General features: G+C 47.4%; 1 protein-coding gene across 1 annotated transcript in view; it reads right to left on the bottom strand.

The window, feature by feature from the left end:
• The window catches only part of adgrl1a (adhesion G protein-coupled receptor L1a), a 47,810-nt gene that overhangs the window by 13,517 nt on the left and 11,163 nt on the right, over positions 1–23,130 (bottom strand). Inside the window, exons 2-11 of the mRNA XM_041957996.1 lie at positions 22,164–22,377; positions 20,936–21,045; positions 14,524–14,538; positions 6,718–6,925; positions 6,233–6,497; positions 4,630–4,957; positions 3,063–3,356; positions 1,548–1,651; positions 461–646; positions 229–267 (exon numbers count right to left, since the gene is read on the bottom strand). Coding sequence (XP_041813930.1) covers positions 229–267; positions 461–646; positions 1,548–1,651; positions 3,063–3,356; positions 4,630–4,957; positions 6,233–6,497; positions 6,718–6,925; positions 14,524–14,538; positions 20,936–21,045; positions 22,164–22,377 — 1,763 coding nt within the window. The remainder of the gene's footprint in view (positions 1–228; positions 268–460; positions 647–1,547; positions 1,652–3,062; positions 3,357–4,629; positions 4,958–6,232; positions 6,498–6,717; positions 6,926–14,523; positions 14,539–20,935; positions 21,046–22,163; positions 22,378–23,130) is intronic.

Below are 23,130 nucleotides of genomic sequence, written 5' to 3'. Positions count from 1 at the left end.
CTGTCTGCCAGGAGTTATTCCAAAACTTACTCACACCGCTCTTCAGCACAAACCAGAAAAGTGATGATTCCAAAGGCAATATAAATCATAATACAGAGCACTGAGCCAAAGGAATCTCATCCACAAACCTAGTCTGCTCAAGGATTTATCTTCCCTCGGTTATTCTAAGTCACAGAGCAGTCCTACTCCACAGGCATGTAAAGCAGGCAGATAAAAGAGAAAAGCTACCTGGATGTAGGCTCGACAGGTCCGCTCTCGTTTCTGGAGCTGCAAGGCAGAAAACAAAGCAAGGAATTAAACAGCTAAACAAAAAAAATCCTGTAAATTAAAAACTCACTCGTCCTTGCATGTGCACTAGGGGGGTAAATTTGCATTAACCTCAGCGTCCTTTTCTAATGCCTGAATTAAATACAGGCGTGGGTGTGTGTGTACTTATGAGTGTATTTACACTTTCTTCTACCTTGTTGTAGTTGCGTGCAGCTGACTCCTTGTTTCCGGGCCTCAGGGCCTGAAGCTGGGCATCCAGTATGTCTAGCAGCTGCTCAATCAGTCGCACGGATGAGCTGACATCTCCAGCCTGGATGCGACCCCGTGTGTGGTTCACCAGCTCTCCAGCTATGTTGGCAGCATTCTCGCCGCTCTTAATCTGCATACGAACACACACAAACGCATACGTGTTAACATACAGTGACGGCATAAGGATGATAACACAGATCTGATTCAATTAGCTGAGTCTTGTTCTAAGGGGCTGGGAAACTCAAACTTACTAAAAACTCTGTTTGCATGCTATTTGTTCAGCGATAATAGAAAAAAAAAAATCAGCCCCTCTCATGTCACTGTTTACAAAGATGACCCTTTCAAACACACTGCAAGGTTTTCATTCTCCCTACTGCTTTTTCGCTTGCAAATCACACCCAACCACTTCGCAATTGCAATTGATTTTTGCCAAAAGGAGAGGGTATAATGGATTCTTCCAATGATGTTGCGTTCCAACATGATTCCCTTCCAGGCATATGCACACATTCAAAAAACCTTTAAGAAAGCTGGTCAAGGGTGTGCATGGCTAAATGTGTGTTGAGTGTTTTCTCCTGCAGAAATGTAGCTGCATAAACCAGTTTACTTCTTTTCCAAAACCTGTTTACTGATCAGGTTACTGCAGTGTATATAGTAATACAGTTTGAGTTAAAATCATTGTGCATCAGCTAGAATCTATGATGTTTAGCTGCTGCACAGGTATAACGCATTATATGAGACTATGATGGAGAAGTGGCAGAGTACCTTGCACGCTGTGAGGCCCTAAGCCTGATTTTTAAAAATAATTCAACCGAGCTGTAATTAAAGTATATTAGTGAAAAAAGAGAGTTAATTAAGTATCAAGAGCAGATGCCTTGTAATGAAGGGCCAGTTGAAATGAGTCTGTATTTTAATCAGGCCAACCTTAGAGATATGGTAATGTGTGTGTGCAGGTGGACAGGGAGGATGGTAGGGGCAGTGGGGCAGAGGAATGGGACAGACCCATGACCAGGGGGTACAGCTCTAGGTCTCACCTTCTGGGCCACCTGGTTGACCCACGGGGAGGTACAGTTACTCAGGTCAGGACCCCGCGGGTTCCACGTGACCTGCTCCGCCAAGCACTGGAACGAAGCGATGCCTGGAGACGAGCAGAGCGAGGAGAAACAGAGGAGGGGGAAGTAATAGAGAGATAATAAGCGTTAGGTGTCTGCAATTAAAGGGTAAAGTGTGGAGGAGAAGGATAACCACAAAAAAGTGAGATAGATTTTTTTTTACCAAGAAAAATGAAATGAAGTGAATTTTAAAAATGTAAGACTCGAAGTGTTTGAAGATGAGAGGGAAGAAGGAAGGCGGAGGTAGAGCAAAAAGTCTGAGAGAAAATGGGGCAAAAGTGGAAAAGGTTAAATAATGGAGTGTAGGGCAGTGAGAGAGCGAGGGAAGAGAAAGGGAGGAAGAAGACGGCAGGGGTGGAACAGGCTTTCATGCTCTAAAAGGAACGCTTTAAATGGAACATGTGCAGAAGCACCACATAACATTTACTGTGCGCACACAGACACACACCGAAGACATCAAGGCAAGATTCCTCACTGTCAAATAAAAACACCTGAAGGGAAGCACCTTCCACCAGCCATCGCTTCCAGCTCGTTTTTTTTGTGTTTAGTTACGAGGGTTCAGAGAAGGGACAGCACGCGGGGATAAAACCAGAGAAGGGTCTATCTGCTGCTGCTAACACAAATAACCGACGTCAAGTCACAAAGACGAGGCAGAGAAAAGAGAAGAGAGACCACAGAGACGCAGAGAGAGAGAGACAGGAGCAGAACGGAAGAGCAGAGACGACAGAGACAATGCAGCGACGCTTCACAGTTGAAGAAGGATCAGAGCAGATGTGGCGTTGCATTTCATACCCCCTTCTTCTCCCCCTCTCCCACTGATTTTTTTCTCCTCTCTCCCGCTTTTCTCTACACTCTCCTCCATCGACCACAGATTGGGTTTGAGAGCTCTGCCAAGACGCGGCAATTAAGCCTGCTGCTAAATTAATGTTACTGCCGTTTTCACAGAGAGAACATATAGAAACAGCGAAAGGCGTTGGAGAGGAAGATGGAGGGCGATGCCTTTTTTTCTGGGACTAAAGAGAGCTTTTTGATGGCCGCATGTTTAGAGGTATAGAAACGAACATGAAGGGAGGTGAAGCCTGTGTTGTCTCGCCTTTCATTTCATTATTCGTTACTTTCAATCAGCTCTGTGTCTGCGGGAGATGAGCCTTTCATTTGTGGAGGACAGGCTTTCATCTGTGAGTCCCCAGGGACCGTGCCTGCTGGTGGGACCAACGCAGGGACAGAAGAAGACAACAGTGGAAAAAAACAAGAGAGCACAAACATGCTGATCACTTGGGCACATGCACGGATGATATACTGCACGCACAAACACGCACATGCATGGAGGACAAACTGTGTGAGTACACTTCCAACATGAAACGCCCGTGTTGTTTGTTTCAGGGAGTGGAAAATATGCACACAAGATTAACAATACACGCATGCAGATGTCCTCACCTAGAGATCCTTTGGGACATGGGCGGTCTACTGTTTCTCCTCTCTGCGTGGTGGGCCACTGGACGCCACGGACCAGCTTGGCCTCACAGACGTGGGGCTCGGGGCCTTGCGGAGGGCGGGGAGGCCGGCGGGTGACGGGCACGGTTGCCGTGATTGGCCGAAGATCAGGGTGCTTGTTGATGGAGCCGATTGGCCGTGAGGTTGGGGCCAGCGGGCGGGCGGTAGAGGGGCTGGCACTGGAGGTGAAGGGCCTGGCTGGAAGAGTGGTGGTCACTTGGGTGGTGGTCAGAGGGCCTGAGGTAACCCGAGAGCAATACAGAGAGAAGACCAGTCAGAGGCTACGAATGAGACCCAAAGTGAGGGAGATATTTACAGAGTTATAAAGGGATGTAAGGGATTTATTAGAGAGTGGCAAAACCCGACTGCAAAGGCAAAAAAAAAAGAAAAGGAAAAAAAAGAGATCAAGAGTGTGAAGGACACATGCATCTGAATGTAAGATGTCTCTCTGAAGCTGAGTTCAAAAGTTAGCCTGACAATAATTGGGGTGACAAATACTTTTTTGAGCCTCTCAAAGCCTCCTCTCCAGAGAGACGAGGAGAAGCAGGGGAGGAGATGGAGGGAAAGCATCATCACAAGTCGGGGAGAAATAAATAATTGATCAAATGTATCAGAGAAGTCCCCATCACTAACAACCAAACCTAATGCGAAGATAAAAGCAACACATCACAACTACAAAATCCTAACTGATCAAACGCAGAGTCAGCGCACAACTCTTTGAGTGCCGCCGCCCGTGTGCCTCTGCCTCTACTCTCCCTAGGCCTAATCCGAGCTTTATACAGGCCTTTATGCGGCTCAGATATACAATACATCCAAACCTCCCTCTCATACTGATGGACTGCCAAAATGCAGTGTGGTGTTCTCATTTCATCCTCCCTCTTATCATTTCAGAATGACTTTTTCATTATCCATGACACAGAGGAGTTGAAATGAAGTACTGTAGCAGTCATACCTGAGAGGCTGCTCTTTACTGTAACCACGGCTGGGGATGGAAATACAATGATTTGATATCTGAGGCATCCAAATGTCAGATAAGACACACTCACAAACAGATCCTGCACGGGCTGTTTGAAGTGTTCCCTGATCAAGCAAAACGCATCTTTCTTTCTTTTTTTTTAACCAAATAAAACAAACACTCTTCATGATTCATAACAGCCTTCTTCAAAACCTCATGTTCTATGAATAGAAATAAACATAAGAGAAGGGCAGTCTTTTCAAGTACACAAGATATTTTAGTGGAAATAAATCTTCTAAATCTGTAACCAAAGTCAGCCCTTGTAGGGTTAACATAAGACACACTTACATAAGAGCTCATCAAATACTAAAAAGCCTGCATCTCACCCATAACTGGGGAAACATATGGATACATTTTTGTGATAACCTTTTAGTTTTCCACCAATTTGCATATGCAAAACGTCTCAGTTCCCTAGAAAGACGTGTGCACGCCACAAGCTTGTTTGCAACTCTACGCACACACTGTCTGTGTGCTTTCTGTGGGCCCACTCCTCACCTGTGGTGGGGTCCGGCGGTCCAAACTCCAGCGCATATCGCAGCACATTATAGTTGTTCCAGACGTAAAGCTGGTTGTCTCGGGGATTGTAGTCCACAGAGGAAATATACTGGTAGGGGTTGGGGAAAGGGATGTTGACAGGCTCCTCGCGGGCACGGTTGGTGTTGTAGGCATACATCACCAGGTCGCCGCCTGCTTCGCTGTCGTCGTCCTGGTAGACGGACCGCACCGCGTAAAGCACACCGCACGCCATGAAGGCGTTGGACGCCATCCTCTTGTCGAAGCTGGTCTCCCAGGTGCCTTCAAAGCGCAGGGTGTACGGGTTCACCTACAGGCAAAGAGGAAATACTGGTCAGCCAAGGCTTAATGTAAAAATGATCATACTGGCAAGCTTGAAGACAGTTTGGACTAAACTAAAAGAGCAAGCCTGAGCATCTTAATATCCTGTTCTGTTTCTTTGCGCGCTGTTTGACAGTATGTTGAATATTTGGATCAGGCTTTCATAGAGTAGCTCAATTAGTGGAGGTCTGTGGTACCGTCGCAGCTCAAAGGTTGAAAAATCATTAAGCTTCCAAAAATCCAAAGATGAATGTCTGGGTAACAAAACTACATGTTGTAATTAAGCATCTATTAAGTCCCTTAAAGAAGAAATGATTTTCTGTAACATTTCTCATTCTACTTGTGTTTACACAGCGGCACAAATGGTACTTCTGAACAATAATGTAAAGATTCATGAGCACTTGTAAAAACGTTTAAAAAGTAATTAAATCCTCAGCTTTGGAGAGGAGATATTTCTTTGCCTTAATGAAAAGCTGCTTCTGCTCAATATACCTTCAAACTGCATGCAGAGGAAACATAATAAAAGTCCCCAGAAACCAAGTAATTCCTTGATGATGAAAGTGATCACTTTCTTGTATACAACTTTGTTGCTCCATTATTCTACACTCTCATAGCTCATGCAGGGTTTGATATTCTGGATGGATAGTTTAACTTATGCGGTTTGAAAAACAATTTCCTGTTAAGGTCAACGATAGTGATAATAAATGGGACCCATCGATCTGAACAACACATTAATTCAAACTGTGTTTGTCTGGGAACTTGCTGCCTGATTGCAGTTTTGGTTGTTAAAACAACAGAGAAGGAACTGGTATTAAAATATGAACGTTGCAGAGGTCACAGAGATGGATCATGTTTTGAGTTTGTCAAGGGAGGCCAAACAGTATGATATGTTTAAAACAGTATGTGTACAAATGTGGGGAAACCCTGACAAGGCCACATTTTTATTATTGTCAGTCATTAAATAATGCAATGTATGAAGCCAGAAAGAAACAAGAAACAAATCAAATATTTACTTTACTAGTGAATATTAGTTTTTGGGTATGATGGGATTTGAAATGAGTCCTAAACTTCTTAGGTGATTTTTATGTGACTCTTTTTCTTGGCCAACAACATCTCTGTATCTCATTTGTGTAATCTCAATAGTAATTCATTCACGTGTGACTTATGACCTTCTGCCTGACTAGTCAGATGAGATTTAGGTATAATCCACTCCTGCATTTCTAAGCCACAGCTCATTCCCTTCTGTGCAGCGCTGCTCTCCCACCTGGCTGACCACCAGTCGTCCGTTGTTGGCCTCAGTGGCGTAGATCACCCAGAGGCCGTTCTCGTCCACAGCCAGGTCAATGTCCGATTTCCCTCCCCAACGGTAGGGCGAGGTGTCATGGTAGTTGGCGTTTGTGATAATGGCCTCGCCGCTCTTGATGCGCGTCCTCAGGTCGTACTTGACTATGTTTCGTGTGCGCTCTTTGTTGTAAAATACGGCACCGTCATACACCACAAACCCCGTGCCGTCGACTCTGTTGGGCAACCTGTTGAGGGAGAATCACATGAGCAGCGCAAAAATCCAGGAGAACAAGTCAAATCATCTACTCTGCATGACGCAGTCCTACAAGATGGCCTCACTGTGAGCAAGCTGACACCACAGTGGGACCATCCGGCGATCACCATCTATAGCCACATCAAAAGCCAATAAATCAATACAGCAGCAGATGCTATTTGATCATCCAGGACAGTGGGAGGCGCACTCACTTGTAGGTGGTGGTGGCTCGGTTCTGTTTGAAGTCTTCCCAGGAGGCATACTCATACAGCATGTCGGTGCGATAGGGAGTCCAGGGCATGACGTACAGACGGTCCCCCGACTGCAGCGGGTCCTTACACCACGCCCCGGCCTGGTGCTCCGCCTCCTGCAGAGAGCTGGCCGCCTGCACCCGCAGCAGTGTCCCCGGACACACAAAGACTGGCACAGAGGAGGTGTGTTGGGGCAGAGAGGAGGAGAAGAAGGAAAAAAAAGGAAGAGATAGAAAATGAAAACAAAGCATTGTAAAAATGAAAGATATCATGGAGATGGCAGGGGAGGGAGAGAGGAAATGGGAAAAGGCCAAAGACCGTTAGAACAGGTGAGAGACATGGAGGGTCGGAAGAAAGATGTGAATAGATAAAAGTAAGTTGAGAATCGAAAAGGAGACAAAGACTAGGAGGAGAATGGGGGAGAGGGGGATAGGGGGGAGTGAGGTGAGGTACAATATCAGATTTAAAATGAAGGAACATATAAAAGCTCATTTGTTCTCAGCATTGTGGTCGGAAAGTGTCTGGATATGATAAATGGGAGATTTCTGGCTGCCGCCGCAGTTTAGATGTAGTCTCTAATCTAATTTATCTTGGCCTACTTTTTATTTGATTGTGCATTTTCTATTTCAAAGACCTCTGCTTCTCCGCTCTGCTACTGGGTGGTAAAACAGTAATTGTGGAGCTTGTTTTATTAGGACTCAAATTTGGCTCTCAGTCAAGAGTAATGCCTCAAAGAAAAAAAGCATCCTGGGGTAAAGATGTGAGGTTGGCCAGGCCTCCCCTTCCTCTGCAGCTGCAACTCTTCATACACCCACACGCACAAATACAGACACAAACTTCAGTTCCTAATCCAAACAGACGTAGATGCTTACACACAAATACATGGGAACCCTCACGCACAATCCATATACCAAACATGCACACACACATACAGAGGATGCCTACTTCAGGCAGGTGGAGGTCATCCACTGGGGACTGGTGTAAATTGGCTGGCTGACACAGTGTGTTCCTGCCTGACAAAGTGAGTGCCCTGGGACCATCGGGCATGTCAGGTGATCTATGAGGAAAGCTGCTGGCATCCGCACCTCTCTGACATCAGAGGGGTACCGGCGACAGAGAGAGAGAGAGAGAGAGAGAGCGAGAGAGAGACAGTTGGAGGCGCGACAGAATAAAACAGCTGAGAAGTCCCCACGTCTCCTCTGCCAGCTTATTTATGTGGCTCTCTGGCTTGGGGTTGCGACAGAACCAGACACCTGCTGGTCACCTCATGATTGAACGCACCTCTGAACTAATTGGACGCTGCAGGGGCATTTGGACACAGATGACACACGGCACACACGGATGCACGCACACACACACACACACACACACACACACACACACACACACACACACACATAGACCATACCAATACACACGAGGATAGTACAGGACATACATGCACACACCAACGTACACTGTCACACAGTGACTGTTAGAGTGATGGATCAGTCTAGGCTCAAACTGTCTTGAATATTACATGGAGTCTGGAGCAGGAGGAGAATCATAACAGAGAGATGGCGGAGTTACTTCAGGCTTTTGGAAATCCAGCTTTCTCTTTTTGCTGCTGTTGCTGATAGTGGCCAGTGATCTGTGGTGCTGGGCCACTTAGGAATCGGCCTGTTCTGTCTGAGGGGGTCCAACAGGGATTGAGACAGGCAGCCAAACAGGAATCTAATCAAGCTCAGGCACAAACAAACACACTGAACAGAGACTCTTCACAGGAGGCTTGTCATGCTCCATTGTGGAACCAAAATGCTCTCCCGAAAGCCTGAGGTGTTTGCTTTGCAAATATTAACGTGGGTGACTGAAATATGCAAAATAATGTTAGAGCAATGGTTAAATCTAGCACTTTCAGACAGCTGAACAATGAATTTCTTGACTAGCATCTACGCGAACTCTCCCTCACACCACAATCAAATGACACCTCTATCAATCCAGGCACAGCATGGGCTCACTGCACATAAATGCAAGTTGTGCTCCAAAATATTTCAAATAAAGGGCAGAAAAGGGTGAGGTGTTATCGAAGCAGAACGCTATGGCGTGGAGAAAAACAACCACTAAAAGTAGGACACTGCCTCAAAAGTACAATGCTACTGTAAATAGAGAAATAAACAGCATGCAGAAAGCAATGCAGAGGCCCTGCATGTAGGTGACCCATAAACAAAGCCAGGAACACTCTGCCTCAAGGTAGAATAAAGGACAAAGAAACACAAACATGCAAGCCTGTTCTCTACGGTCGCAAAAAAAGATGACCAACCAGAAATGTATTAATACACACAGTAGCATCCAAGTCATCTGTTGCCATGGTACAGTGAAAATAATTCTGTAAATATTGACATTATGTTAGTCGAATTGGATACCAGCTTTAACTGTGCTTGGCAATGTGGATATAAGATCCGGTTAGACGCACAGTATAACATTTAAAACTATAATGTGGAGATTAAAGCTCCTGATAGCACAATAATAAAAGTTAAGGATTAGATCCAGGGCCTCAGAGGAAGAGGGATATGATGTACTGAGTCATGACTGGCTATAATGTACAGGTAAGAGATAGAGAAGAATGCACTACCATCTTCCCTGTCTCCAAAATAGTTGTTGTCTGCAAAACAATTTACTTTCCCTTCATTGTGCCTTCCCCCGAAGATACCATGTGATTCTGTTCATCATTGTACCTAACTTTCCAGTGCCGTCCTAAAGCGTTAAGACTCTATTGGGCTTATCATCACAACAACATTGTGGTGCAGCATAGCCTGTCATCCTTTGTCTTCCTCCTCCATGTTCCTCTCTCTCCCCTCCTCTCCCTTTTGAAAGCTGCCGGACGCCGTTCGCTGAGCCTCGGTTTATTCTAATGAACCGGTCGCTGGGTGGGCCCGGTGTCAAAGGGGCTCATCAGCGGCCTCCAGGCTGGCCATGAGGACACAGACATACAGACACACACACAAACACACTCACAGGCCGAACAGAAACAGTGGCCATGCTTCACACCCTGCAAAACTCGCCTTGGGGGCTTCATTAACTCTGACCTGCGCTCCCCAGCCTTCCCGGCTGCCTTCCTGTTTACCAGCTCTTTTTGCCTCTCCTTCACTGCGCCTCCCTCTCTCCCTCTCTAACTGTGAAGGGCATTGTGTGCAATGTAGCAGCGGGAAGCCGGAGAAGCCAAGCCCAAGCAGTAGAGTTTATAGTACAATAGGTTGTTATGACCACAGTATAAATGAGGTATTAGGAATTAGGCATTAAGCATTAGGCGTAAATCTTGAGATTAGGCATTATCCTAGTCTGGCTAGAGCAGGTTAGCTGGAGAAAGAGCCATCTGGGATTATGGGAGATAGTTAGATTACTAGATTAATTCCTGCTTGGGTGCGGATGGAAATCTTGCAGTCATGATCATTTCAGTGAAGTCACCAGCCAGCGCAGACACAACACTTCTTTACCCTACAAACTAGCCAGATGGCTAATGAAACTTACCTTATCAGGGATTAAAACCCAGGCTGTAGCTATCATACTCTAGCATGCCAATTACTGCCACACATACAGGGGAATACTGCTGTAATAATGGACTATTTATCTCCATAATCCCTTTCCCAGGCACAGGTCAGCTGTTACTTGTCAATATGAGGCTGCAGTATAAAATGATAAAAAGTGCCAACTTTCCTGAAAATGACAGTAAATATCTCCCATTAGTGTCTAGCAGCAATTTGTGATCGACTGGTAACGCAATTAAAAGTGAGTGCTGACAGCTTTGTGCTAAATTTAGACTGTTCATTTTGGTTGTCTTTAGCAATCCATGGTGTTTTCATGTTTGATATGACAGCGTCATGGTGATGGTTAATGTACGACTTTGATGATCTAAACACCCCCTGCCAATGGTTGGCAGCTGTTTCTAAAGTGGTCTCCTTCTGCTGTTTTTTTTTTTTTTTTTTTTTTTTTTTTTTAGTTTTCTTTTCAGCTACAGGGATCTGAGTGCTGGCCCAAGCCTTTGCTCAGTCCACAGTCATGGCCTGCTCTCAGGACTGACTGCTGAGAGCATGCTGCTCTAATTGAATCCCACACCTGTTACTGGCAGGTACAGCACACAGGCAGCAGGGGGCAGAATGGAGCATGGCATGGTACCCCGCGTCCGCGCTGGACAGTTAATGAGCTTTAAGGGTTAGTGTGTGCGCATGAGTGTGCAGGGAGTCTCCCGGTGGTATGTTGATGTGCCTTCGTCAGCCCATTAGTGTGTGTGGCTGTGTCTTACCGTGTATTTATATGTGTGTGTGTGTGTGTGTGTGTGTTTGTGTGCATGCACGTCTGCAGCTCAGAGAGACAGAGAGGCAGAAAGAGAGAAGAAAGCGTGAAGAAGGATGTGAGCGTGTTCTGTGTGTGCAAACAAGAAGAGAGAGAGGAGCGGAGTAAGAGAGAGTAAATAGGTTATTTCCTGTGAAATGAGAATTAGGAGTGAGTTAATCTGCTGAGGAGTGACATATAGTGACAGAGAGAAGAAGAGAGAAATAAGGAAGGAGAAGGGAGGGGCTCCAATTGTGTTTCCGCTTCCTTTTAGACTACAAGGGGGTCAAGTCATGGGAGTAAAAACACAATACAGTACAAACAGCCGTACACAGACATATACACACAGACGTACACCCTTAGGACACACACAGACTCTCAGACAATGCACGCAAGTACACACTGTCCAGACAGTGGAAGAGGCAAGTGTCAAACTGGCACCTTTATCAACCCAAACATTCACCCCAGAGAATACCCTTCACTGAGACCAAAAGCTGGCAATGGCTGGAGATAATGTCCGTTGAAAGCATAATCTTATCTGCCTTGGAGAGGAGTTGACACTGAGTGACAGGAGAGTTGGTCGGGACACGGCTGCAGAGGCTACAGGCTGCCGATACAGTAGACGACAGAGGGGCAAGCCCTGCACCGACTGACTGACACTCGAGCAGAGGGGTAACAGTAAGCCTGCGTGGCTGTAACATTAGCTTAGCCTCGCCTGCCACCGCCCTGCGTGTTCCTCTCTCCTCCCTGTGCTGCACCTCCGTGAAGGTCCTGAAACCAGAGGCTGTGATTTATATTCACCTAGCTCGCTCACTCACCTCACTGTTCTTTAGCTCTAACAATGCATGACTTCTGCATGTACAGCCAATCCCCACACTCCTCCCTATCTCCCTGTGCCACTGAACAGGGTGTCTGCTCTGCCTCGGTCACATGACTGTGCTTGTGTGTGGTGGGTCATTCCTAATGAGGCGGTGCTGCCTGACTCATCGTCTCTACGGCGACCGCTCTCCCTCTTTCTCCATTTGCAACCATTTTTTTGTGTGTGCATGTGTGTGTGTTTTGCTGCCACACGATGCAGCAGTTTCTCACTCAGTCCCTCTCACTTTTCCCAATCACAGGTGGAGAGCGATTTGTGTGAGCGATGGTTCTGTCCTTGTATGCTCACACACAGCCTAACACTACTTCCTTTTCTTGCCTCTTTTCCTTTAGCAGCAAACAGACTGGAGGTGAGAAAAATATGGCGGACACTTGTTTGGTCCTGTCAGTGGTGACAAAGGAAATACTGTAATGATGTGGGTAGTGTACTCTGCTAGACTGTCAGTGAAAATGGTGAGAAAAGGGACAGAGGGAGTGATGGGAAGAAGGAGAGGCGGCTGACATAGTCTTAAAATAGTCTAACAGTAGGCAGGTTGACAGAGTGTTGGACATTCATTGAACAGGATCTCCTGCATGTGACATCATCACTGCGCGGCGCACGTCATCCCAATCCAAATCTGTCAATCAGCTGATCAATCAGTGAGGATTAACTTGACAGAGACACGGGCAAGACACAAGTCTGGAATGTTAATTCAGCCATAAACAGAGAGAGGAAGTGTGTTTAGCAGCAGTGGAGGGATGGATTAAGGTGGGGCAGGGCAGGAGTGCAGACAGAGGAAAGGGGTATTCATCTTAGTGTTAGTGGGAGGAAGAGTAGTAAATAAAAATAACCAGTTGGGTGAGGCGGAAGCAGGAGGAGGAGGATGGTTTTGTAGCTTGCTACTCCACCGCAAGCAGGGAGAGTGAGCTAAAATGGCTGCTTGCGGTGGGAGAAAAATGTGAGACAATGATCCATGTTAATGAAAAGCCATGGACACGACGACAGACAAAGGGGTCCATAAACCAGTTAATGGCAACCTCTATAGGAGCTAATTCCTCCAATATATGGATCCAGCCATGGGGCCAGACAGGGAAATGGCTGAGGCTGAGACAGATGTGAGTAGGGGGGCTCAGAGAGAGTTGAGGAGGGTGGGGACCTGAGAGAGGGAGTTAAGGCTCATTGGGAAGCTGGCACTGATGGCCACTACTCTCACCGTGACCTTGGGTATGGGTCAGGTGTATCGCTCCTCTTTAAGAAGTGAGTGATTGAGGTGCCTCGCCACGCTGATTGGGGCTCTTTAAGAGTGCTTGTGGCGGGGCCCTGATGTATCAGAGAGGCCATTACAGGAAGCTGGAGCACTCCCTACAGGGGATACACCTCCCAACCCCACCCCCTCCCCTCTCCTCGTCCTCCGGAGCCTCACTGAACACATAAGGAACCAGGAGGGATTGAGTGATGTGGACGGGCATGGGGGGGCAAAAGTTCACAGTGCATGTGCAATAAAGAAAACAGAGGAGTGGCAGTGACAAACTGTAGAGAGAGAGGGAGAGAGAAGGAGACGAGAGAAGAAGGAAGAGGAGTGTAAGATGCTCAAAAGAGCCTGCAGCTGCTTGTGATGGCCAGATGTGATCTGAGAGATAAACCAATCAGAGAAAGGCGAGAGAAGGAGAACAAGAGAAAGGGAGGATGAGAAACACAACAGAGAAAGAGCAGAGATAAGTAAGGGGACAGTGAGAGAAAAGGAGTTAAATGGAAGTGTGATTAATTAAAAAAGCAAGAGAGACAGAATGAGAGGACACTGAAGCACCTGGAAATGGGATACTGAAAAAATGATACTGAGAGCAACCAGTTACTGTGTTATCTTAACACAACGTTTTACTTCGACATTACAGCAACGACACTGAATCGGTCCTGAGAAACTAAAAAAAAAAAAAAAAAAAGAGGGGAAGAGATACAGTATGGAGAAAAGGAGGAGCTGAGTAATGTAGAGAGAGGAGGGCTTTTTTTTCTTAGATCTGGAGGGACAAATAAATCGTAGTAGCAAAATGAGCGGAAAAATGTCATGAGAAATGTGAATTGTCAGGTGTGTGATGTGACAGTGTGAAGAGGAACATAGTTTTTGAAAGGGATGGAAAAAAGAGAGATTTGCCATCCATGAGATGATATGAATGTTTGTGTGGTCTGTAAGTTTAGGCTAAAACGTGCCACTTCGTACAAGAAAGGAATGAAGTTAATCTCTCGTTTATCTCTCATAGATACTGGACTGACCTCCCATGATGCCTTTTTGTGTGTCTGTGTGTGTGAGTGAGTGTGTGTGTGTGTGTGTGTGTGCATGCGTGCAGGTCAGGCTGGTGTCATCAGAACCAAGGAGGAAATCTAGAAGGATTTTAGAGTTTTGGTTATAGTTCAAAGAGAGATAGAAAGAGAAGGGCAGAGGAGGCGATTAGAGATTGAGAAAGAAAAGGGAGGGATATCAACATCAAACATGACCACTACACAAGGTGCTGGGTTAGGAGGGGGTATGGGGGGAGAAAGGGAGACAAGGGAGGGGGAGAAGGGAGGAAGGGGCGAGCTGTGGTTGTTATGTTCATTGTGGTCTTTACCTTTTTGATCCACTTCTATTCAAGCATCGGAAAAAGGAGAAAGAAGGAGATAGAAAGATAAAAGAGAAAGACAGTAAGGAAGAGAGAGAGAGAGAGAGGGAAAGCAAAGAGAACGAAAGAAAAACAGGTGCAGGAAAAAAGAGAAAATTGAGATTAAATAAAACGCTGTCCTTTCTCTCTGTCTTTTTAAAGCAAGTTATCTGTCTGTGTTATGGTTGGCTACTCAGAGAAAGGATGGCTCAAATGGAAAATGAGGAGGGGAAAATGGCCTGACCTGGGTTTGAATCCATTTCCATTTCATTTCAGCTTTATCAATAATCCCCCAACAACACAATCCAACCCCAACCACACACTCTCGACCCCACCTCCACCCCTCTTATATTGCCACATCCCTCCCTCGCTCCCTCCCACTTTCCCTTACGCCCAAAGCGCAGCTCCGGGAACCTGTTGGAGAGAGAAACCGAGGGTGGAGCATCTTTGCACCGTCGTCCTCTTTAGCTGTGGAAGTAAAGGAAGGGTGAGAAAGGCAGAGAGAGAGATGGGGGAATGGTAGATGGAAAGGTGGCGGTGAGGATGTCTCTATCTGTGGCCAGCTGTCGTCAGTGGGGATCACCGAACCCCTCTCTCTCCAGGTACCAGTGTGTTGATGTTAAAGTGGTCCCTTGATCTCAAGAAAGCGGTGCTTTTGGCTTTGCTCAATTTTACAGAGTCAGGATGCTCACTATGGAAGCCGGCAAAAACACTCAACCCATCGACCGTCCAATCAATGGGGAGCTGCCCGGCTTGCCTGGCCGAGGCTGGCTCATCAAAGAAAAAGAGAACAAACAACAGGGGAAAGGGAGGGCTTGACAGAGTGGAACGCCTCAGAAACACAGAGAGAAACCAGGAGACACGGTCATCGGGGGGGAGGGTATACAAAAGAAAGATGAGAGAAATGTCTATGGTGGGCTCATCACACACAAATCAATAGCTTGCTGTGTTGAGTCACACCAAGGCCTCAGCTGGCAGGAACAGGTAAGGCGTGGCTCCCTCAACGTCCATGACGCTGTTTGGTACCTGCTTGTCTCGCAGCATGTGGGGAGGTCCGTGAGCAGCTGGAGGCTGGAGGAGCAACTAGCGAGGATCTCAGCTTTCACATGCGTCGGTCTTCTGTGTTTGCTGAGGCACGAGTGGTGTGCAAGTGGATTGTCATGTCTTTTGGGATGGGATGTGTCAAAAGGCACATGACTTGCGGATCCCCACTGCGAGCGTGATTGTCGTATATGTGTCGTAGGAAGTCTGGTGTCCCTGGAGGGCTCCGTGAAATTGTCGCGACACCTCGCAGGGTTGCCCGTAAAAAAAAAAAAAAAAAAGGTGAGAGAGACAGAGATGTAAAGAGACAAATAGGGAGCAAAATAAAAAGGAAAAAGGGAGCGTTAGCAGTAGCCTGATCTGTGTGGGGGATGGCCTTGCATCTTGGCAGCGGTACAGCAGCGGCAGCATCAGTATCAGCAGCAACACTGATCATTTATCATCTTATGCCAAGATCAAACTGGACAAACAACCTCCATGAAGACCTGGGGAATGGTAGCCATTTTCAGCCTAGAGGGGTAAACATGGCAAAGCTATGAATGCGAGTCCTGTGAAGCTGGGGCAGGGGGCAAGAAAGCATTACATCCCCACCACCAACTGCGAGTGCAATCATTAGCTCCAAGGTTATGGGAGGAAGAGACCAGCCAGCGAGCATCCAGAGCTTTCATCCTCTCTGAAACAACGGCAGGGGGGTGGTGCATGGGGAAACGAGAATTCAGCAGAGCTCGAACATATGGGGTTTTTCATAGAGGCGTCTACTGACAGCACAGCTTGCCCGCTTCATGCAAGTGCGAGGGTCCAGTCCTCAAAACAAGGTCTATTAAATGCGATGTTATAAATGGAGCATTGAGCATGTTTTCCTAAAGAGGAGGAAAATGACTCGTGTGATGCACAGCAATGACATGTGGAGGGAGGGACAGAAAGAGAAAGTAAACTTCTTCAATGCTGCTGAAAGGGAGAAAAAGAATAAGGTAGGTGGAAGACTTCTGTCGACTCCAATTCTTTTGCTCTTGGTTCTCCTGAAAAATAGACACCGAGCACAGACGCACACAGGATCATCACACGCGCTGCACCAAAGGATGCACACACACCCACGCATGCACATGTGCACACACACACACACACAGATAGAGAGAGAGAGAGAAGAGACAGAAACTCATCAAACTGTCCTCACAGTGAGCAGGGGGTTAGTTTAAGGCCACCTTGGTTGTTTGTCTGATTCATTCAGCATTTCTCTTTCAGGGCCCTTTTGAGAAATAAGCCACTGGCCTCTCTCCCCTTAATCACTCTGCTCAGCGCTCTCTACAACCCTATCAATTACTCCCACACTAATGAGTACAGCTAGAAACACACAATCTCGAATACACACTTGCACACGCACGCACACACACACACTGTTGGAGTACTGCAGGACAACTTCACCTCCTCTGTCTCTTTCACAGCGCTGAGAGATAGTGTGTCCTCTCCAGCGTCTTCCGTCCTCTCCCCTCTCTGTTTTCTCCTCCTCTCACTTCATATTTTTCACGGTAAAGAGTCGTCCCTTTGCACGGCCCGAGCAAAGCCTCCTCAGAGCCTCTCATTCACCAAACATTTATGAGCCGCACGTCTAATGGCGGTTCAATACATATTAATAGAATTTCATTTTCAGCTACATCAAAGTGTTTCCTCACCTCCCCTGCAAACTTGTCATATTACAATGCCATTATTCCTTCTCTGACAAAGTCTTCCCAACAAGTCAACTATCATTTTCAGAGGCTTTGTGTCCAAAAAGCAATGTCTCATAACGAACAGGCAGCACTGAATACATTTGTGGGCAATAATCAATTTAATAGAGTGAAACAGTGGCCGAAAATAAGAATGTGAAGTGGAGAACATGGAGTTGCCTAAGAAGCTCTGCAGAATCTCTACTGTACTATACAGCCTGAGTAGGCACTTTTAAAGCCGGTTCTTCAGCTACCTGCAGTGTGCATATTAACAAGATAAATCACAGCTGATGAAATAGCAGAGGCACAACACTAAGTCTAATGGCTCTGGCATGGCTAGCATGGATGGCCCGAACAGAGAGCATTAGGAGTCAATAATGATCTAGCACTGTGTCCTGGAGGAGAGGGGGGGGGCAGGGTCTCTTGCAGGGTAGATTTACTTTGACTCAGTGTACATCTGTGTTAGGACTGCAGCATAGGGTTTCCACTGCAGTAAATACATGCTGCAGATGTGTGCATGGATCTGTGATGTCTTAATGGAATCCAGCAGTCTACAGCAGGCTGTGACAGTGCAAAACGAGAGTTCAGTTGAGTCGTTTTGTCTTGCTCTGTTCCGGTTGGCAAAAACAATGCTATGTGGCGGGGAGGCCTCGCAGGGCTTTTTGGCTCGATGAGATATGATTTGACTTGTTGGCGGATGTTGTATTTTGCCAAGGCAATCCCACGCACAGCAACACACACACGTTCCGGACCCTTGTTTGAGCTCAGCCGACAGAGGTGTGTGTGTCAGCTCGGCTCTGGCTGTCACCTCACTGTTTCAGGTGACTGGTAACATTGCGCCCGTGTGACACGCACATAGAGGACTCTGTCAGACACGAACATCACACTCAGCCATCAACGCGGCTGCACACCATCTCCGCTGCTATGACACACAACCTTTACATGTCATCTCTCTATTGTTCACCTTTTTGTCGAGACAACCGACGGAAAACATCCGTCAGCCTTGGATGGTGCCAGAATGCCCAGTGTTTCCAGCCAGTCGTGAACGATGGGGCATTACCAGAGCGATTAGCAGCGGCAAATTCAATTAATCTTGACAAATCTCTGCTGAGGCAGAACTGAAGAGAGCGACGCGCCCCCTCTCTTGGTAATTAAAAGTGGCCGAGTTGAGTGGCGTGCGGTGCGACGGTGACTAGGTTTTGGGATGAACAGTTCCAGCTCTGAGTCTGAATGTGTCAGGTCATATTTACTTTGTCAGATGAGCGCGAACACGTTCCACAGCCTGCAGTATGAGCTGTGTGCATATGTGTGCGTGTATACTCATTTGTCTGTCTGTGTGGGTGTGTGAATGAGCGCAGCGTGGTCGTGTTTCTCCAGACGGGGAGAGTGGCAGAGGACAGGGGTAATTGGCTTTTCGTTGTCACCTCAGACAGGCGGGACTTTTCATCATAGAGGGATCAGCTTCCAATTTTCTAAGCTGCGTCATATTTCAGACACAATCAACAATGTTTTTTTCCAAACACGGGGGGAAAAATGCAAGTCAGCAGCTATTTAATCACCCCTTTGATTGCTTCGAGGAGAAAGAGAACGAGCTCCCTTGTGCAGTCAGAGGGAAAAAGACAAGGTTATAATGCATGAGGAGAAGGAGGCAAGTTCAGCTAAGCAATGCTACCATCACCCTCCATGGACAATACAATACAGGACACAAAGCCACAGCACAGAACTACCAGAGGACTAACAAAGTCACACACCTGGAGAGGGTCAGTCTGACCGCACCTAACATTGACTGGCAGACAGGTGAAGAGGGGACTCGAGAAGAACACTTGTGGCCACTTGGAAGGCTGTGAAGAAAAGATTCACACCAGACAATAATCCCCACTGGAAAGAAACCCAGCTAACCTCTTCTTATCTGTGACTGTGGCTGCAACCTGACTCAACAAAGTCACTCGAAAGGTAAACTGAGGGCACAAAAGCAGTGAGCAGACCGAGGGAAAAGACACCAAAAGCTGCTTGGAAGTCCCTGAGTTTCTCTGAGCCTCTCTGTCAGAGCTGGATTGCTGGATATATGAATATTTGTCCCACCTGTAAAAGAAAGAAAACGACAGAGACAGCGGAAGAGACAGAGTATAATGATAAGATGCTGTGGAAGATTGATGGACAGAGAGTAAAAATAGAAGAGGAATGAGAGAAATGGGGCGATGGATGAAGATTAAAGAGCTTCCAGTTTAGATGGGAGGTGAAACAGAGAAAAAGCAGGATACAGAAAGAGAGGAGTTAAGAGACATGAAAAGAGGTGATACTGACTGTGAGAGATTGTAGTTAAAGGGAGAATAAGTGAGAGACCTCAGAGAGAAGAGATGAAAAGGAAGGAGAATAAGAAGAAGAGAGCATAGCAGGTTAGCGGGCTTGGCGTCAACTCGGCTCACCACAAACATCTGTGCCTGAGGAAAAAGCAGAGAGAATCACCCCATATCCACCCACCCGGAATCAATCAAAAAGCCCCTGCACCCCAAGAAGACCCATGTCATCCAATTTCCCACCACCCATTCCTGCACCCCAATTCTGCTTCTGCCCAGTGGAGGGGAGCGCCACTGCCCCTCCCCTCCAGCCAGGTATTCCTGCACAGTGAGGGGATCAATGCTGAGAGTAATAATACATGAGAGGGAGGAGGGGAGGCTGAGCGGAGATTTTCACATGAACGAGGATCAACACAACACCACATAATCCTTTCTGTGTCTGCTCCTTTGGTCGTGTGAGTGTGCTCTCGTGGGTGTGTGCATGCTCGCTCAGAGGAGGAAGAGTCAGACGGAGAGAGAAAGAGAGCAACGGTGTGTCCCCCTTTTGCGAGTGTGAGGTAGACTTGTGTGCGTGTGTGCAGGCGTGTGTGTATGTCACACCTGCCACGGAGCTTTGAGCAGTGCCGCGAGGAAGTCAGCCGTTACCATGGGGACATTAAAGTGTGTGGCGCTCCAGGTCATGTGGTCTAAAATAAGCCCTTTGCTGTTTGTGTTAACATTGCTATTGTGAGCTTCCACACACAAACACACACACACAACACCCCCTGCCTCCCAATCTCACTGCGCCCAATTTTAATTTTTATTGGAAATCAGAGGGGCAGCAAAGGTGTTTGGTACCAGATAAAGGCAGTGGCATGCCCCCGGGTCAATCAGTGTGTGAGTGTGGGCCGGCGCGTGTTACACTGCTGTGATCGCCAATAAGGGCTGACCCCGCGTTTGCAGTGGGTGTGTGTGAAGTGCTTATCGAACCCCGTATTTGCAGAGCACCTTCCCCCATGTGAAAATCCCTCTCAGCTACTGGTGCGTCGCTCTGTCGGTGAAGAAAAAAGGTTTAGCACCTGGTGTGAGTGTGTGCATGTGTGTGTCTGTGCAGTGTGCGAGAGAGACAGAAAAGAGAGACAGAGAGAGAGACAGCAGGTGAGGATGAGTGTCCGATTTGTTCGGTTTTGCTTGTGTTGAAAAAAGCCAGAGAGAGCAAGTGTGCAGATGTCATTTGTCTAGGGTTTTTGGGGGGTTGAAGAGGGGATAGGAGGTTCAGGTGGGGGGAGTAAAGGGAGGGATGGGAGGGGCGGTGAATGGGGTGAGGGGGTTGGGAGGGGGTGACAGGGTCTCAGTACTCACTGTAGGGGACACACTCGTACTGGATCTCCAAGTACTTGTAGGTCCCTGGGCAGGGGTCTGGGAACACGTCCGACCCCGCTACCACCACACACTGGGTGCGGTTATTACACCTGCAGGAGGACACAGAAGGAGGATGGAAGGGAGAAAAGAGAGAGAGAAGGGAGGAAGTAAGTGATAAAAAAATGACAAGTGCCATTGTAAGAAAGACAAAGAGGAGTGGGTTCAAAAAAAAAACATCTTCAGGCTCTGGAAGACAGAGAGAACGGTAGGGAAGGGAGTAATTTCACACTAGACTAGATCATGTGACAGCTGCACCCGAGGGGAGGTGGGAAACGGAGAGGGAGTGCGGGAGGGGGAAAAGGAGTGGGATGAAGGATAGAGAGAGGGAAGGTGGGAGGGGAGAGACAGAGAGAGGGCGAGTGACGTAAGAGGCTCCTCTCCTGGGGGATTGTGAGTGGGAGCAATTAGAGGTGAGAGAACAGGGAAGGACGAGGGGGGCTAAGGCAAATACTCCACACGCACAGGGAAAACATTCATATGCACATAATACCTACATCTAAACGCCGCCGCCGCATGCCTTCTCACGTTTGCACACCCCGTCAAACACAGAAGATATCCACGTCCACACATACATGCACTCACTCATTCTCATCACATAATCCTTCTCTATCCAGCTTTTAGCATTTCTCCCCCGCGCTGTCTCTCGCTCTGTTCATATCTCCAGTCTGTGCTGAACTCACTCTATCATCCCGTCAGTTTTAGTCGTCTCTCTCCTTCCTCCACTCCTCCACCCCATGCCACCTCCCTCCCTCCTCTCTCTCGGCAAGCTAGCACCCTCTACCTCCATTACATGCGTGATGGATAGCTGGGAGAGGCCTTCCATTGATCTGAGCTCAGAGGAAGCAGATGCTGAGCGCAAACACAGAGAGCAGCTGTAGGAAGCCCCTACAAACACTCTCGCAGCAATCCAAAACATACGCATTCACATACACACTCTCGGGCACGTACGCGCAACTGAACACACACACGCGTACACCGCCATACGCATGCACGTCTCGCCAAGATGCAGTGGTGAACAAGGATGCTGACTTCAGTGTTCCGCACAAGATACCAACACCTCAGGAGGAAAAGCAGGAAATTCTTGAGGAATTACGTGGTGAAATAACATCTTGGTTGTTTCTGACTCCGTACCAACACATACACAAGATCCAAACAGATCAATAGCTACCTCTGTGACATTATCTTGAAGGCGTCGGGCAGGTAGCACTGCACATTCTCCATCTGGAAGGGGTCCGCGTCACAGATCTTGTCATCCGTGCGGCCGTAGTTGGCCGTCTCGATCATGATGACATCACTCCCAGGGCAGCGCAGCTCGATCGGGTAGCCTTCGCACGCCAGCTCTCGACGCATCAAGCCGAAGGGCATCATTGACCGGCTCAGAGCTGGAGTGGAACAGAGGGAGAGAGGCAAAGTTATTGACAATTCAATGAACCTTAATACTTTTAGGAGGCACTTTATTATTCGACCACATTGTAAATATGATGTGTAGTATCCGACAAGAGCAGGCAGAATGGAAGTGGCTCCTACTGTCATGTAAAACACAAATGAGCCATTATTGACGCGCCTTAACTGAGCACTAATATTTCAGCACTGTTGATGCATAGTCTGGCAATCCAGTTTTCACACGGGAACATCACAGATCACATATTGGCATGATGAATTTGCAGCCGCAGCAGCTTCTCCAACAAGATATTGCACCACTTGTGAAACAAACTGTGAGAGTTTCAAATGTTAACAAACTCCTACACACAGGCAGGCAGCAGCTTATCATACTCATCCCCCACCAGAGATGAACTGTCCTTCCCAGCAGACTATTACACCTCAACAGGGTGACAGAGCAGCACCACAGGATTCACTCTGAATAAAAGAGTAACGATAGAACAAGAAAAAAACGAGAAAAAAAGAGAATTAGTATTTGTGTACACCCTCACCTCTGGTATGTAAACCATTTGCACACCCACTGCTGTTAATCAGCTGTCTGAGAGGCATGTCAATGTACCGCTGTGGCCGGCAGCGGGGCTCTGTGTGGAGAAGGGTCAGCAGGGACAGCAGAGCACTCAGGGTTAATCGCTGAGCCAGGCTGAGAGGCATGAAAGAGGGCTGCGAAGAGGCACTGAGAGAGACACTCGCTGTCT

This window comes from Chelmon rostratus, chromosome 17 (assembly GCF_017976325.1).
Source record: "Chelmon rostratus isolate fCheRos1 chromosome 17, fCheRos1.pri, whole genome shotgun sequence".
Taxonomy (NCBI): domain Eukaryota; kingdom Metazoa; phylum Chordata; class Actinopteri; order Chaetodontiformes; family Chaetodontidae; genus Chelmon; species Chelmon rostratus.
Note: the sequence above shows the minus strand (reverse complement) of the source record. Positions and strands in the feature narration are given on the sequence as shown.